This window comes from Triticum urartu, chromosome 3 (genome assembly GCF_003073215.2).
Source record: "Triticum urartu cultivar G1812 chromosome 3, Tu2.1, whole genome shotgun sequence".
NCBI classification, from domain to species: Eukaryota; Viridiplantae; Streptophyta; class Magnoliopsida; order Poales; family Poaceae; genus Triticum; species Triticum urartu.
The window spans coordinates 684,855,121-684,869,411 of record NC_053024.1 but is presented as its reverse complement, the minus strand read 5'-3'; the positions used below and the strand labels follow the sequence as shown (position 1 = coordinate 684,869,411).

At 43.3% G+C, this 14,291-nt stretch overlaps 3 protein-coding genes across 5 annotated transcripts; all 3 read left to right on the top strand.

Annotated features, from left to right (window-relative positions):
- The first annotated feature begins 2,646 nt into the window (after nucleotides 1-2,646).
- LOC125545918 lies at nucleotides 2,647-4,979 on the top strand. The gene is made up of 2 exons (XM_048709976.1): nucleotides 2,647-3,814; nucleotides 4,060-4,979. The coding sequence occupies exon 1, from the start codon at nucleotides 2,733-2,735 to the stop codon at nucleotides 3,807-3,809; it is 1,077 nt and encodes a 358-aa protein (XP_048565933.1). The 5' UTR covers nucleotides 2,647-2,732; the 3' UTR covers nucleotides 3,810-3,814; nucleotides 4,060-4,979.
- LOC125545920 (factor of DNA methylation 5-like) lies at nucleotides 4,085-4,979 on the top strand. Its single transcript, XM_048709977.1, has 2 exons — nucleotides 4,085-4,278; nucleotides 4,499-4,979. The coding sequence occupies exons 1-2, from the start codon at nucleotides 4,114-4,116 to the stop codon at nucleotides 4,724-4,726; spliced, it is 393 nt and encodes a 130-aa protein (XP_048565934.1). The 5' UTR covers nucleotides 4,085-4,113; the 3' UTR covers nucleotides 4,727-4,979.
- Nucleotides 4,980-12,553: 7,574 nt separating this feature from the next.
- Nucleotides 12,554-14,052, top strand: LOC125549139. Of its 3 annotated transcripts, none has more exons than XM_048712622.1 (2): nucleotides 12,554-13,629; nucleotides 13,749-13,907. In XM_048712622.1, the coding sequence occupies exons 1-2, from the start codon at nucleotides 12,643-12,645 to the stop codon at nucleotides 13,761-13,763; spliced, it is 1,002 nt and encodes a 333-aa protein (XP_048568579.1). In that variant the 5' UTR covers nucleotides 12,554-12,642; the 3' UTR covers nucleotides 13,764-13,907. The 3 variants fall into 3 exon arrangements, with proteins under 3 accessions (XP_048568579.1, XP_048568578.1, XP_048568577.1); XM_048712621.1 differs by having other exon boundaries at nucleotides 12,554-13,644; XM_048712620.1 differs by having other exon boundaries at nucleotides 12,557-14,052.
- Nucleotides 14,053-14,291: the final 239 nt, after the last annotated feature.

The following is a 14,291-nucleotide window of genomic DNA, read 5'->3' as shown; positions in this document are numbered from 1 at the left end:
ACATCATGATAAAGTGGTGCTATTTAAGTACTAAGTATAGAGGCACACATCATGAACAAATTTTTGAACCATACATAATATGTAAGATATATATTTATCCAGGAAAAAATGATAAAGTGGTGTGCCAATCATTAGGTACTAAGTTTATCGTAAACATTGTGTGTACTCTAGCTGTTTCTATTTTAGTATATCTAATCATAGAAGACCTCTATAAAGATATTTATATCACACTTTAGAGGTCTCTATTAAAATATTTAAGGATGCACACACATACATATGCATTACATTGATATAAGAATCACAAATTAATCCAAGAAGGCATGCATTTTTTTATTTTCACGCGTTTAAGTCAATCAGGTTTAAATATGTTTTAATTCAAAATGTATTAAAAATGAGCACTATGATTTGACAAAATAATTTGTAAATAAGTACTAAAGTTTAGTATAAATAATTTATTCTCATTAGGTACAACACAATTTGCTTCCTACAAATTTTGTTTCAATTGAGGTTATCTGATCACCCAATTTTCGAGAACCTTAGAAATGGCAGGAGTGAGAGAAACTACTGTCCTGAGCGAGCTGAATAAACTCCTGCAACATAAATAAGTTAACAACATGGGAAAAATCATAAATTCTTAATTAGAGTCGCGAGAAATTCCGAAAAGAATGAGAAGTAAAAAGAGTCGGAAGAAACTAAAATATATATTCTCTCTCTTCTCTCTTCACTTAACTTCTGTTTAAGTTCTTCTCAAATGCAGACTTGTTATGCTTTAAAAATCTGCGAGTGCTATTTCTCATTAATACAAACAGTTGAGAGTACAGAAGTTGGCAACTTCTATATACATGATAATTTTTGTCTCAGTTATCATACATTTGTTGTGCTTCTTTTAGATCCGTGTTTGAAATGGTTGAGTGAATGAGCATATCTATAGCTTATCAGTCAGAAAAAAGTATGTAACTTCATATATTTTGCAATAACCCACCTGCCTGATAGGAAAACAATATGTTATGTGTAGTGAATAAGTAGGAGGTTTAAATTATCAGATATAATTGAATTTAGGTTAATTTATGTTCAAAAATTGGCATTGCATATTTACCAAGGCATGATGTGGCATGAAGGCAACACTACTGTGCATGTTTTTGTAATTGGCATCATCATTGATCTTTTTAAAGAATGATTAGCCGGTGTGGTATGATTTTTTTAGAACGGTGTGGTATGATTTTATTTGTGTGTGTGAACAAAACACAATGCTCGCATCTTGATGTATTGCATAGGTAGGTATGGTATGATATTAAAGAGATTTGACACTTTAGATAGTGGAGTGTTAATTGATGTTTTTTCCAGCTTCAAGATACTAATGCTGATATAGTGAAAGCCTAGTAATCTGCTAATACACCCTTTAATAGAATGACCAATTTAGCTTCGGTAGGGCTACCTTGCTACGGAGTAGGTTACTTACGAAGAATAGTAAGTCAACTATATACAAGATGGAAGGTTGAAGAAAAAACCCAAAGACAAGTATCTTGCTTGGAGGAAGAAGTCGATCAAGATCTTATCCAGGTCTAATTTGGTTCAATATGGCCTTGAGTTTGATCTCTCTAGGATAGTTATTAACTTCCCTAACGCACCATTGCCAACTTCATTGGTTATTGATTCGTTTGGTTTATAAGAATTTTTTAGAAAGAGCCCCTCCTGTGTCACTCCCGCGAGCGATCGAGAGGGAAAACCCTAGCCGTCGGGCCTGGGCCCCTCTTTCTGACCCCTCGCCTCGCCACCGCCGGGGTGTGCCAGGAAATGCCTGATCGACGTCGGTGGCGGCGGGGCTTCCTCTCTGAAAGAGTATGGTGCCCCTATGTTTGGTTTTGATAATTAATGACAATCCCTATGGACTGATGGTTGTCTTGAGTTATACTTGAAGGGTTTGTCCATATGCACTGCTTGAAGACCATATGTTGGTTTCAAGGTTAAAAGAAGGAGATTTGTGTTGGCCAAGGTCTTATTCAAGGACTTATCCGAAGTTGGTCTTGTGAGGTGTTGAGCCTATTACAAGCATTTCTTGACGAAGAAGATTGTGTGAACTTTTCATGTTTACCTTCAAGACATTATCTTAATGAAAAGAGAAGAAAAAGATATTAGGTTGATCAAGACTTAGTGCAAAGAGTGGATTCAAGTTGATAAACACAAAAGGCGTAGAAGATGTATCGAGTAGGACCAAGTGATCTCATAGTATGATAAGTATTGCCCATTATACTTTGTGTACTAACCCATGATCTATGTGAGGTTTATATGTGGGGTTAGGTATTTTTTTCAAAGGCTTGTATCAAAAGAAAGATCGCATATAACGCATGGAGGATCGTCACCAAGGTTGAGTTTTGCTAGTTCACAGGAGCATCACAAAATCACATGGTTGAAGCTTGCCATCCATTCTGGTGATAATGAACATGTGAAGATGTTCGTAAGAGAGGCTCACCCACCGTGGAGTACGGGGAGCATTTTATTAGTCAAGAAAGATGGTCCAACTTGAAGAAGTCTAGATCGTCATCATATACTATCATATACTTGAGAAGAATAATTACTCGGGGAGCATTTTTACTTGAGGAGAAAAAAAAATCTCCAATCGTCGAATAATAATACGTAAGCCCTAAACCCCGCACATCTTGCCTTCTCCCCTCCCGCTCAACTCAACTTCTTTCCCCCAAAAAATCTCACCTTCTTCCTCGCGAGCTCCACCAATGGCCCCGAGCCGGAGACCCAAACCTCCTATCAACGCCCATCCTGAGGCGCCAGCCGGAGTCCCGAAATCGACCCACTCTGCTGGCCTCATGCAGGCGGCGCAGCGCATCCACCGAGTCCGGGCCAACCTCCGGCTCCACGGCCCGCCCGCGCCGCCCGCCGCCGCCCACGAGGCCGGCCTCCGCGAGCTGGGCCTCCTCGACTTCGTCCGCCTCGACCTCCCCTCCTCCGGCGCCCCGCGCCCCGACCTCGTCGCCGAGCTCATCGCCAACCACAGATCCGTGAAATTCGATCTCGAGTCGAGCTCCGTCCGCGGCGCCAGGATCGATCTCTCCATCGGCGCGTTCGCGGAGGCGCTCCGCCTCCCATGGCCGCCCACCGAGCGTCCCCCGGCAGGCGTCGGCGTGGGCCTCGCCGTCGAGTCCGCCGCGGCGGTGGCGTTCGCCAAGGTGTACGTCATGTCGCATATAGAAGCTGCTGTCAACAGGAAGGACCGTCACCCGCGGAGCCACCTGTTGCCTAACTTGGAGTGGGGCGGCGGCCATGGGATTAACTGGGCGACTCTGATGTGGTGCGAAGCGAGGGACGAGATGGCACACCTGGTTCAGAGGGACAGGAGTGACCATGACTGCTACTATGGCGCATACCTGCAAAGGATCATTTGGTGGCAGAGGCCGGACCTCTTCCAGTTGCCGCCGGAGCCCGGTGCATCGCACGCCCAACAGGCGCTTGGCAGCGACCAATCAGCTTCCGATGAGATCCAAACTCTCCGCTCGGAACTGCTGCTCAAGATACATCAGGTTGAGGTGAGATCCAGGCAGATCGATTTGGCATTAGAGAAGATCGACGCCGCCTCCAAAGCCATCGATGCGACATCCAAGAAATTTGATGTGATATCCAAGCAGCTGGATGGGAGATCAAAGCAGTTGGATGCGAGGTCGGAGCAGCTTGGTGTGATACCTGAACCAAACATTGAGCACGAAGGGGACGCTCACGCGCTCAAGCAGGCGCTGGCTGCCAGGAGAAAAAAAGAAACGATGACTTGCAAGATGCCTGGAATGCTCGGAAAGTGCTGATGTTGGTAAGTGAGAAACCAGTACTCCCTCCGTTCTTTTTTTATAAGACGTTTTGGACAGCTGACATAGAACTGTTTCGGGCATTGTCTGAATTGTCTAAACGTCTTATAAAAGTGAACAGAGGGAGTACTTCTTTTTTCACAAGGAAAAATCAAATAAATGAAAAGTGGTTTCTGGCGTGTATGCATTTTGATACATTTGCATCACATTTCGTTATATTTATGACCAAGTTGGTCAATCTTCTTTGCAGGCCTTGCCCTCGGATAAGTCTACAAATGCTCATGCACATATAGGTGTCAGATGGATGGGTGAGCTTGACCCAAGAGTTTTTGCAAATGCTTGCAGCAAAAATGCAGCACAACAGGATGCACAAGTTAATTATGATACTCTTTGCTCCAAGTGGCAAGATGAAATTGCAAACCCAAATTGGCGCCCGTATAGGGTATTCACCGTTGATGGTAAAGAGACGGTATGTAGGCTGTAGATTATCTCAGCTACCATTCCTAGTTTCCTAGCTTTGGTAGTTTCTAGTTTGTAACCTTGAGTCATCTGTAACACAAGTGTATTCTGATCAATTCCGCCCATTACATCGATCAATTCCATCTGGTTTTGCAAACAGTTTCTTTCTTTTTATGCACTCGCAAATATTTCCATGATTCATCTGATAGTGCATACTTACTTTGGCATAGAGAATTCTCTCCAAGGATGACACCAAGCTTCAGAAGTTAAAAGAGGAGCATGGTGAAGAAGTCTACGCCTTGGTAACAAATGCACTGCTTGAGATCAACGAGTACGACCCCCGCAGCCGCGTAGGTGTACCAGAGCTGTGGAACAAGAAGGACGGTCGGAGAGCAACACTGGAAGAAACCATCCAGTTTGTCCTTGAACAGAAGCAGTCAAACAAGAGGAAGTGCTGAGGCCACTCATGATTTATCTATGATCTAGGGTGCTGCTGCTTTTGGTTGCCATGAGACTATTCACACCTTGAACTTTAGACATAGTGTAATCGTAGTGCTAGTGGACTGTTTTGAGGTATCAATGGTTTACTGTTTCTTAGCCTTGACCCCCCTTTTGTCGGCTAAGTCGATCGAGCTTAGCTAGATTTTCTTGTTTTAGTGTTGGCATGAAGCCATGAATGCTAGTACTAATCTAAAATGTTGATTTGCTCCATATCTTTTGTGGATATGATGTGTGCCCTTAGGATCTTCTGCAGTTATGCTCCTGTCCTGTGTGTGCATTTTTTTCTTGGCAAGAAGTTCCTCTGTTACTAAGAGAGAGATATGACTGCCTCATGGACCTGCAAATTGATCATGCATAAGCAACAGCAGCAGGACATAAGTAAAAAATGAAGGTCCTGTGGCAACAGTTCTTGCTGAATTTTTAGATGATCCGCAAGAAATTCTGCTGCTTAATTTAGGAGTGCTAAGTGTAAGCTTTCCACGTGCTCACTTGTTGTCAAAGCAATGGAGGCTGATTGCAGGTATCTTGTTTTGTGTACATATGCTCATTTTATTTATGTACTCAGCTGGCTGCGATGTGCTACTTTCAGCAAGTGATTTCATTGCTTTGATGCAATTGGGAAAGTATATGCTACTCCTTCCGTCCGAAAAAACTTGCTGGAGAAATGGATAAAAATGAATGTATCTAAAATTAAAATATGAATAGATACATCCATTGCTCCGACAAGTATTTCCGGATGGAGCGAGTACTATACTTCCGTAGCTGCTGCCTGCTGGCTATATATATTTTGTTATTTATTATACTTACAAAGATTTGAGTTGGTGGCATCACCGGTTCACTACCTCTTATTTGTTCTCGCAATGGAATGTATGCAGGAGACAACGCAATGCATGCTCTTCCGCTGTATCAAATAAAAGTAATTTTGTTCCCGTGGATTGGCTTCAAATAGCTGGTATTTTGAGCTGTGTTTATGTGTTCTGGAGAAATAGGATTCATAATTCATTTTTTTAAGGCATGGCTATGTGCTTAATCATGGTTTGTTGTTGGAACTGCGATAAGGTGTCACTGCTTGTGGATAGTTGTAACCTTGAATATTCCATTCCGGTGTTTTACACCGGTAATGGCCTGTGAACGACCACCATCCAAGCGGGCACGTAGTAACATGTTGAAGAAATCTACACATGTGCGGACGGGTTTCAGCTCAGTGTTTGGCTGCATTGGATGACAGGCGGCGATTGGCTGCTGGTGGACACATTTTGTGCCCTTGAGGTATGCATGCGTTTTGCTGGTCATAATTGGGTTTGGATGCCACAACATGGCGATTTTCTTTGCGTTGCTGTGGTCGAAGACAATGCTGAGTTTGCACTCTTGAATTTTGCTATAGACTGTTGTCCTTTATGTTCATCCGAGGAGCAGGGTGGTTGAGAAGGTGTATGAGCATGCACAGTATAAACATGGTATCAGCAACATACACATCTCTCCGTTTATGATGATCTGGCTGCCTATTTTCCCTGCACCGGACGATGGCCATGATCAAGAGGAATGATCCCAGTGTGTTTGATCTTTGTAATACTGTCACCAGGTACGACTTATATAATAGAAAGCTATGTTTGTCTGATGAGGCATGAAAATGGACGAGCAGTCAATATTATTCAGATGGGTTTCATTGCATTGCATCTCAACTAACAAATTGATGCCATTTTACTTTCTTCATTTCCTTTAGTTTCTGTCATTACTCTGTAATCGACATGCGCAGTTCTATCTGCTATTTGGCCAATAAGTATGAGCAATAGGCTCTTGGCTGGTGCTTGGTTCCGAGTTTGTTTACATATATTAAGCTTAGCAATTCAAATGTTTAGACGTCTGTGCTACGTAGTAGAACACCAGTCATGTAAGTTGGATCTTAAGAACTTCTGTTCATTTCACTGAAAAAAAATCTGAAGTTTACAGAAGTGTATTGCAAGAAAGTTATCCAGCAGAACTACACTGAACCTTCTAAGATTGACCACAGTGTGTATAAGATATTGCCTATATGAGCACTTGTCACTAATGAATATTCTCTGGCAATGATTAGTAGAGACGGGCAAACACAACTGGAAGAAAATAACGGGAAGTATAGTTTGTGACAAGAAAGCTTCATTTTGTGTTCTGGGCAATCTCAATCGGCAAGAAAAGGTACGCATGTTGGATGTAAGTTCTGATATTCATTTCTTCACATGAAGATTAATTCTATTTTTGATTTTTTGTGTCCACATAACTATGATCCATCCATGATTGCCGGTTCAGCGGTCTAAAGGAAAGACTGACAGATGCCATTAGACAAAGGTGTCCAATGGCATCCTGATAAAAAATGTGATGCATGAATGTCCATAACACCACACCAATGGTATTCCTTGTCACTCACAATGGTAAAAACAGGCAATTAGAGTGGATCCAATCCTAGCTTATCAGGAGCCTAATGGATATTGACTCTAATCCATTAAGGTTTGGTAAGCATTCAGCAGAGCTAGGAGTCTAACGTTGAACCTGTGTGCCTATATTTTGTCTGTCCTTTTACACTTTTGTAGTTTGTCAAGCACAGACCGTGGTGCGGCAGCATCAAAACAAACAGTCTAAAAGGATCTTGGTACTCCTCCAGACATTGTTTGTTCTTCTCTCCATCAGTAGCAACCACAATTTGTGGTTATTTACACTTCAACTGAGTTATGGGGGACAGATGGGCTTGTGTGTCGCAATCCTCGTGCTTCTCTGTATCCGCCGAAACTGAAATGATTAGTCTTTCACCAGGGCCGTACCGAGGAAATCGAAGGCCCTGTACAAATCAAAATTAGGCACTATGTGTGAAAGAAAAACAATAATATTTTTGTCAGCCAGTGTAGTTTTTCACAAGAAAATACACCAGTTGGAAGCAGAAGTTTTAAAGACATGTACATAGCACACACCTAATCTACTTTTTTTAGCTGTACTATGCTATTTTGGAAGAGCTGTGAGATTGAAAGAGCTGAGAGGAACTGATGGATCGTGATTAGAGAGAAATGGGCAGAGTGGCTTGCTGTAAAATATTTTAAACAGTTCAATTAATACTTTGATTAACAAAAAAATGGGGCCCCTCTGGTGCCGGGGGCCCTGTTCGGTCGCTCCTGTTGCACATGCTCATATACGGCCCTGTCTTTCACAATTCAATTAAGTTGAGGAAGTAGAGTGTTTGAGTTGAAGGACCGAGATACCTTGTACAGGTTAAGAATTATACTGTTAAGGGACTCCTGACTGGGACAAAAGGTCGGGGAAGGATCTTATTGTTTCGATGGCCTCTTTCAGGTCGATTTGCTTGTTTCGTTAGGTGGCCATATCCTTCGGTGCATTCTCAAGTCGTTCATCACTGTCAATTGCCGCCCCAAACACTAATGTCTGGAAGAGTGGGTTCTTATATTTACTCTTTCCATTTTTCACTAAATAAATCTGAGAATTTCTTGGTTTTAAAGAAAAAGCATCTAGCTAGGCTGCGCCTGGCATTGCAGTGGATTACTTGTTTGTCCAATAAATTTTTAACCACTTTAAAGTTTGTTAAGCCTTTTTTCGTGTACTCTTGTTGCTAATTTTCCATGGCAGGTTACAAAGTAAGTATACATCGCAATGCAATGCAATTCAGTAACCGCAAACCTAATGGGTTTAGATAGTATAATTGATAAAAGGTCTAAGGATATTTAGGTCAAAATTAATCTTCTTTGTATTCTACATTTTCTTGGGCAATTGCATCTCTATCACGGAGAAAGTAATTAATACATTAGTTTTATATGTACCAAAGTGTACAATTGTTTTTCATTATCAAGTTTGCACGCTAGCTAGTTTGGTAGTATATGTGATCTTGGTATCAAAATAGAAGAGTTGGGCGGTTTTATTGGTAAGTTTATCCATATTTGTTCAAAGCACCATCCGCAAACTCGTGACATAGCATTATGAACTTACCCTAAACTATGCTTTCTTGACAAGTCTCCTTTGGTGCAATGACATAATCATGAAAGACAAGTGCCTTGTATATAGGGGGGGGGGGGGGGGGAAAGGGGTGACTAGAGGCGATTGGTTTGGTAGGTAGCTTCTAGGGTTAGGGTTTTCTCCACCGGGGGTGGTGTCTTCTAGTGGTGTGTGGGGCGGCGGCGACATTTTCCTCCACATAGACCAGTGGTGGCGATAATCCTTTGCTGTGTGACAATGGCGGAGCAGGCGAGGCACGGGGATGCGACTCCGACGAAGTAGGCTACGGACGGAACGACATGTCGGGAACCATCTATTCACCAGTGGACGACAAGGTTTTTGAGAAGGCGGCAAGGCTCTCGCTGGGAGATCTAATCGTGAGAGAGAAGGAATCTGATGGAGTAATCTTCATGGCCCATCGAATCTGCCCAAACCAACTAAGCGGGCAAGGTGTGCTCTCCCCCCGATGAACATCAAGTTTTTGAAAGGGCTGCATAGCCAGGAGCATGGGGTTTGCACCAAGAAACACAGTTCAAGGACATCGGAGGTAACATCTTTGTTGTGCGGTTTGGTAGCAAAGGTAACTGAAAAGATGCTTCTCATAATAGACCCTGGTAGTTGGATTTCAATGTGATTGTCTGAAGGATTGCGATGGTGAAAACAGACCGTTAGAGATGGAGTTTGATAAGATTGAAGCTTGGGCTAGGGTACAGGGCCGGCCCTGAGGGGGGGCAGGGGGGGCGGCCACCCCGGGCCCCCAAGATCGAGGGGCCCCTCCCCAGGTATACATGTAAGCTACGGCCCAATATATTTCCGGTCAGCAAAAAAAATCAGCGAGGAAGGGATCCAACGGTCGATTCGTTCGTTCCTACTAGTTGTTCCTACTAGTTACTATGTACACGTCGAGAAAAAAGGAATTGATTGATCCTTTCCGATTCTTTCCTAGGTTAGTACGTGCATGCCGAAAAAAAGGAACAGATTGATCCCATTCTATTCCATCACGCATGCATTTCACGCAGCGATTCTCATCTCAGCGGCCACTGACGGTTATCTCTTCGCGACTGCGAGTTCACCGCTCCTTTTCCCTTTTCTTCTAACTCGAATTTGCACACAAATTCAGATCGACCGCCTATTTCAATTCCCTAACTCCATGGGGCCCGTCGGAACCCTGCTTTGCTCTCCGTCCATCGACGATTCAACCATCCGAGGTATATCCTCTATTCATATTGCCTTGTCTCATAGATGAATAGCTGGCACATCGGTATTTTTCAACAATTGTCAATTGATGCAATTTATTTATTTATTTTCAGCATTGTGTCTTATCCTGTCATCCGTAAGAAAGTTGTAGATGAATTAGTACAATCACAGCATGGAAATATTCATATTTATTTTTCTAAGAGAGTTGGCATAGTTGCCATGGAGGAAGGGCAACCAACTAATGGCAATTCAGAATTTGATCAGTGAGAATAAAATATCGAAACCAACAGCAACGATAACAACGTAAGTTGCTCTGAGCATGTAGGTAATTCATTGGATATACATGCACAGTCAGCTAGTGATCATGAATAACCAGTTTATACTACTGATATTTATGAAAAATTGGGATAATCTTGGTACAAATACAAGAAACATCTTAATTGAGAAAGGGTCCATGAGAGAGGACAAAAAATGGCATACCATCTAAGATGTTATTCAAATTCTCATTATCATAGGAAATTAAGCAATGGGGAGGAACATGATAAAAACGACTATTTTATTCAAAAGATGTTGACAAAGCTTTTTGCTTCCGCTGTAAGATCTTCAAGTCTAGCATTAGTAGGAGTTTATTCCAAAGATGTTGACAAAGTTTTTTGCTTCTACTATAAGATCTTCAAGTCTACCATTAGCGGGAATCAGATATCCTTAGCACATGATGGATTAGGACATTTTTAGGTAATATGTATAATTTGTTTGATATATACTGATTTTGGATGGTTGTAGGTGTTAATGGTATTATTTCATACATATGCATATTAATTTGTATTGTTATGGTGTCTACATTAAGGGCCCCGGGTTTTAATCTCGCCCCGGGCCCCCAAAATCTCAGGACCGGCCCTGCTAGGGTATACATCTGGTAGTTGGCTGTATGAGGTTGTAAAGGTTTAGAGACGATGTTTGACAAGATTGAAGCTTGGTTTAGGGTAGACCTCTGGTAATTGGCTGGATGAGGTTGTAAAGGTTTATGGGGAGAAGGATAGATTTGCATGTGGTAAACACTTGAGGGTGAGAGCTAAATTTTCTATATATGAGTCCCTAGTTTGAGGATTTTTCCTTTGTTCTTCTCCGGAAGACAAGGCGGTGACTTGGTTTTGACTTTTAAATAAGAGAGATATATATAGTACCACTCCATCCTAAAATAAGTGTCTTTGATTTAGTGCAACCGAGTGATTGAGGCATTCTTCATTTGTAAGTTTAGATACGTATTTTTTTTGAAGGAAAAGCATCATGGCACTTAATTGTGAAACTATCAGAGTTACATCCTTCAAGACACGCGAAAGAAGAAAATTAGGTTTTTCATCGTCCCACCAATACATCAACTGGAGATCGCAAGGCGAAACAATTCAAGCACCTGACAGAACAACAATTTCTATCAAAGTACTGGCGACGAATTATCAGAGCACATATAGCAAAGCAGTCCTATGAGGACGCAAGATTAGATGTGGAAGAAGCCGAGAAGTGATGTTATTAAAATTAATGTAGATGCGGCGTATCACTATGAAACACTTTTGGGTGCAACAGATGCGATTGCTTGCGATGGAAAAGGTAACTTTATAGCTGCAGCTAATTGGTTCCTTTTACATATTAGCTGTGTCAATGCAATGCAGATAACAACAATCAGGAACGGATTATACTTAGCAGGACGAATCGGATGTAATAAGTTGATGATAGAATTTGACAACAGTTTTGCAGTGGAGGCAATTCAACTGGGAGGTGACCATGTGTGTTCTGCCGTGGCTATAGTGCTCGAATGAAGGATCTAGCCCTGGATTTTGTAGAGATATCATATGCTCACGGTCTCCAAGAAGCAAATGAAGTGGTTGATGTGTTAGCGAGGACTTTTTTTACCGGGAAATGTTATGCGTTATGGGACTCTATGATCCATGATTTTATTTCTCAAACTCTTGTAAATGACCTATCGATCATCTGAGAAATAAAGCACATGCTTTCAAAAAAGAAAGAACGTAAGCATGCCTAGCTAGATAGTGTGCAGAATTATTGACTTCCTCGGATAATGCTGAAAACGAATCAAAGATACACCAAGTGCGAGCCGGGAACAACCCGGAAGAATAGTAGCATATGGTGCCAATATATTTGAGACTCCACTGCACACGTCAATTATCTCCAAGCAGTTAGATTCAATGATGATCCTTGAACACTTAATCTGTTGAACAAGTTGGAGCCCATGCCGAAGTGCCAAAACTTCCGTCAACGTCGCATTTGCTGTAATTTGCTAATACACATATTTTATTGAAAGCACTGTCCTGTGTTAAGTGGCTTTTTTTTTTGACAAGTCCTTTTGGTGCAATGACAAAATCACGAAAGCACAAGTGTCATATAAATATATGTGAATGAAAAATCCATAAAAAAGTTATAATCTTCGGTGAAAAAACATGGTGTAGAAAGGAAAACAACAGTTAAATAGTAGTATGAAGCGAATACCTTTTTTTCCCGAGGGGATGAAGCGATATATTGAAAACAAAGAAGTACTACTAAGTTTCAAAAAAAAGAAGAAGTGAAAATGAGCTATGCTTGCTGAAAATCTCGTCACATACTGCTCTGCTCCTTTCGCTCGAAAAAAAAAACTGCTCTGCTCCTACATCGAAGAAGAAATCCCTCTCCCTCTGCGAAAATCCCCCAAAATATGGACGGCGATAGGCGGTCTCCGGCGGCGGCCGCGGCCGCATCGGCGGCATCGGTCCTCGGCGACGACGACCTGCTCCGCGAGATCCTCCTCCGCCTCGGCTTCCCCACCTGCCTCGTCCGCGCCGCCCTCGTCTGCAAGCGGTGGCTCCTCCACGCCTCCGACCCGGCCTTCCTCCGCCGATTCCGCGAGCGCAACCCGCCCCGCCTCCTCGGCTTCTGCCTCCGCGGCCTCGACGGCTATTCTTTCGTGCCGCTGCCACAGCCCCCGGAGCTCGCCGTCCCCATACACCGGGCGACCTCCTCCTGCGCCGCCGCCTTCGCCAACAACATCCATCTAATCAAGCACTGCCGGAACGGCCGCCTCATCACCGAGTCCTTCCACAACAAGGCAACAACACGCAGGCACGCCCTCCTTGCGCCGCTGCTCGCCGGGGAATCCGCAACCTTCCCCCCGCCGAACCCGCCACACTCCCGTGACTGGGACGGGCGCGCTCAAGTCAGATTCATTGAGGTGTTCCTACCCGAGGATGGGGGCCTCGACGGCATCACCTTGGTGCATCTCTGGAATGTCGGTCGGAAAATCTATGCGGAGGTGTGCGTCCTGGGGTCCGACGGCTGGGGCGTCCCTGCCAGCGCAGAGATGGAGCTCCCTGCTCACATGGAGCTCGCTGCTCAGAGGTATGACGAACGCTTCCTTGCTGATATGCTACCACCCGTCCTTGGCAAGGTCTTCATGGTGACCACCTCTGGGGGGTTCACCCTGGGTCTAGATTTGGCAACGGCGAGCTTTTTCACCCTTGAGCTCCCAGATGGAGTGCAGAACAACTATAAGCTCTCATGTGCGGAGAATTCTGGGCTCTATCTTGTCGGTGCAGACGGGTTTCAGCTCAGTGTGTGGCTCCATCCGATGATCGGCGACGACGATGGTGCAGGAAATTGGCGGCTGGTGGATACATTTTGTGTCCATGAGACATGCACACGTCACGTGGGTCATTATCGGGTGCCTCTTTTTAATTTTATTGCTGTTGATTTTGTCGGGGACAATGCCGGCTTTGCAATCTTGGATCATCCAGCAAGCGACATTCTCTTTTATGTTCATCTCAGGAGCAGGGTGGTTGAGAAGGTGTATCAGAAGCCGATAAGTTTGTTTACAACTCTGGCTGCTGGTCGCCTACATATCTCTCCTGTTATGATGACCTGGCCACCTATCTTCCCGGCACTGAACGAAGGACATGATCAAGAGGAATGACCCTCCTGTGTTTGATCTTTGTAATATCGTCACCGAGTATGACTTCTGTTGTATAGGAGGGCATGTATCTTCCTAGAACACTAGATGTTGCAGTCATGTATGTTGGATAGTAAGAACCTCTGTTCATTTCAATAAAAAAGCCTCCCTGAAGTTTGCTGAGGTGTATTGCAAGATATCCAGTAGAACTGCACTGAATCTTCTATGCTTCACCGCAGTCTGTATAAGATATTGCTTATATGAAGACTTGCTGCTAACGGTTGGTGGTGCAGAAAAACGTTGTAAGATGGCACTGCAAAGAATTACCTATGATGTGTTTTTAGAAAACTTCAGAGCATCTACCTATGATGCGTTTGACATTGCATTGTCTAATAACTTTTTGTCTACTTTGATATCTGCGT

Excerpts from the sequence above, each read along its gene's own strand:
- LOC125545918 (XM_048709976.1), top strand. The coding sequence starts at position 2,733 with ATGGCCCCGAGCCGGAGACCCAAACCTCCTATCAACGCCCATCCTGAG.
- LOC125545920 (XM_048709977.1), top strand. The coding sequence starts at position 4,114 with ATGGGTGAGCTTGACCCAAGAGTTTTTGCAAATGCTTGCAGCAAAAAT. Across the intron at positions 4,279-4,498 it reads CCGTTGATGGTAAAGAGACG|AGAATTCTCTCCAAGGATGA; the intron begins GTATGTAGGCTG and ends ACTTTGGCATAG.
- LOC125549139 (XM_048712620.1), top strand. The coding sequence starts at position 12,643 with ATGGACGGCGATAGGCGGTCTCCGGCGGCGGCCGCGGCCGCATCGGCG.